The sequence below is a fragment of the Nicotiana attenuata genome, chromosome 7 (assembly GCF_001879085.1).
Source record: "Nicotiana attenuata strain UT chromosome 7, NIATTr2, whole genome shotgun sequence".
Classification (NCBI taxonomy): domain Eukaryota; kingdom Viridiplantae; phylum Streptophyta; class Magnoliopsida; order Solanales; family Solanaceae; genus Nicotiana; species Nicotiana attenuata.
This window is the reverse complement of record NC_031995.1, coordinates 58,374,301-58,375,540: the sequence shown is the minus strand read 5'-3', so window position 1 is coordinate 58,375,540 and position 1,240 is coordinate 58,374,301. Positions and strand designations below refer to the sequence as shown.

The following is a 1,240-nucleotide window of genomic DNA, read 5'->3' as shown; positions in this document are numbered from 1 at the left end:
AACCCCCTACCTAACAACCCCCTCCCCCTATTTCCCTTGTGTATATATATAACCCTTTTCTTCATATTTTGTTGCATTAACTCAAATCACATTTACGTGACCAAAAAAAAGTACAACGCAGAAATTTCAACTTGTTCTTCTTGATCATCATACTTATCAATTGAATGGCTTTTTCAGAACCAGAAGTAATATGCAAAAAGCACCCACAACACAAACAACAGCCAGGAGTATGTTCTTGTTGTTTAAGAGAAAAGCTCTCCAAAATTAATGGTACATCTACAATTATGGATGCACTTGCTTCAATATCTTCTTCTTTATCTTCCTCTACTACTTCATCCAATTGCATGTCGCCACGTGGAGCCATCGGCCACCGTCGGATCACCTCCGACGTTACCGGCGGTCACTACTCGTTTGTTACTCTCGCCGGCGGAGGCGCCGGCGGTGGTTTGAAGAAGAGTAGATCAATAGCTTTTGTTGCTAGAGGTGGTAGAGTTGGAATTAATGGAAAGAAGAAAGAAGGGTTTTGGTCAAAGTTGATCAAGTCAACGGGGAAAAGGACTAAAAGGGTAATTGCACATTGATGAGTTGGATTCATATTTTTATTAGGTGGCAATGTTAAGAAAATGTTAGGCAAGGAATTAGGTGGAAACTTTGTAATTTAGTGATGGATTTTGTAATTTAGTGTTGGTATTTGCACGTGTAATCGTACAAAAAAGAGAGAATCATTTGATATTTATATTGATTTTTTTTATGTGATTTTGTTGCATTGTGTGGTACTTACCACGAAAGAAACATATTGATATTTGTGAATACAAAATGTGAATGTTGATAATATATGAAAGTTCGCTCTACCTTCTCTTTTTGTCTTTTGTTTTGTTCGTGTTTGGTGATTGTTTAATTAGCTTCATTTTTTTTTTATTTCTATTTACTTATACCAGTTAAATTTTGGTATGAACCGTCAAAACTAGCTGATGTGCAAATGCATGTCACATTTGTAATTTTAAATTTGAAGGTAAGTCTTGGAACAACGATAAAATTGTCCTCATATGAGCTATAGGTCGTGTTCGAGTCGAGGAAGCAGCTATTAATAGTTGCATTAGAACAGACACATGCGGATAAACCTTGCGGCAAGCGGTGTCACGTAATACCGCTTCGCCGGCATTTTTATTATATGTATATATGCATATATAGATAGTATACAAAATGAAAATATTGGGTATAAATATAAAAATGACATCGC

The 1,240-nt window shown here is 36.0% G+C and overlaps 1 protein-coding gene across 1 annotated transcript; it reads left to right on the top strand.

The window, feature by feature from the left end:
* Positions 48-862, top strand: LOC109230500. The gene has a single exon (XM_019395990.1). The coding sequence runs from the start codon at positions 165-167 to the stop codon at positions 579-581; it is 417 nt and encodes a 138-aa protein (XP_019251535.1). The 5' UTR covers positions 48-164; the 3' UTR covers positions 582-862.

What these genes read in the sequence shown, in the direction of transcription:
- LOC109230500 (XM_019395990.1), top strand. Translation starts at nt 165, where the DNA reads ATGGCTTTTTCAGAACCAGAAGTAATATGCAAAAAGCACCCACAACAC.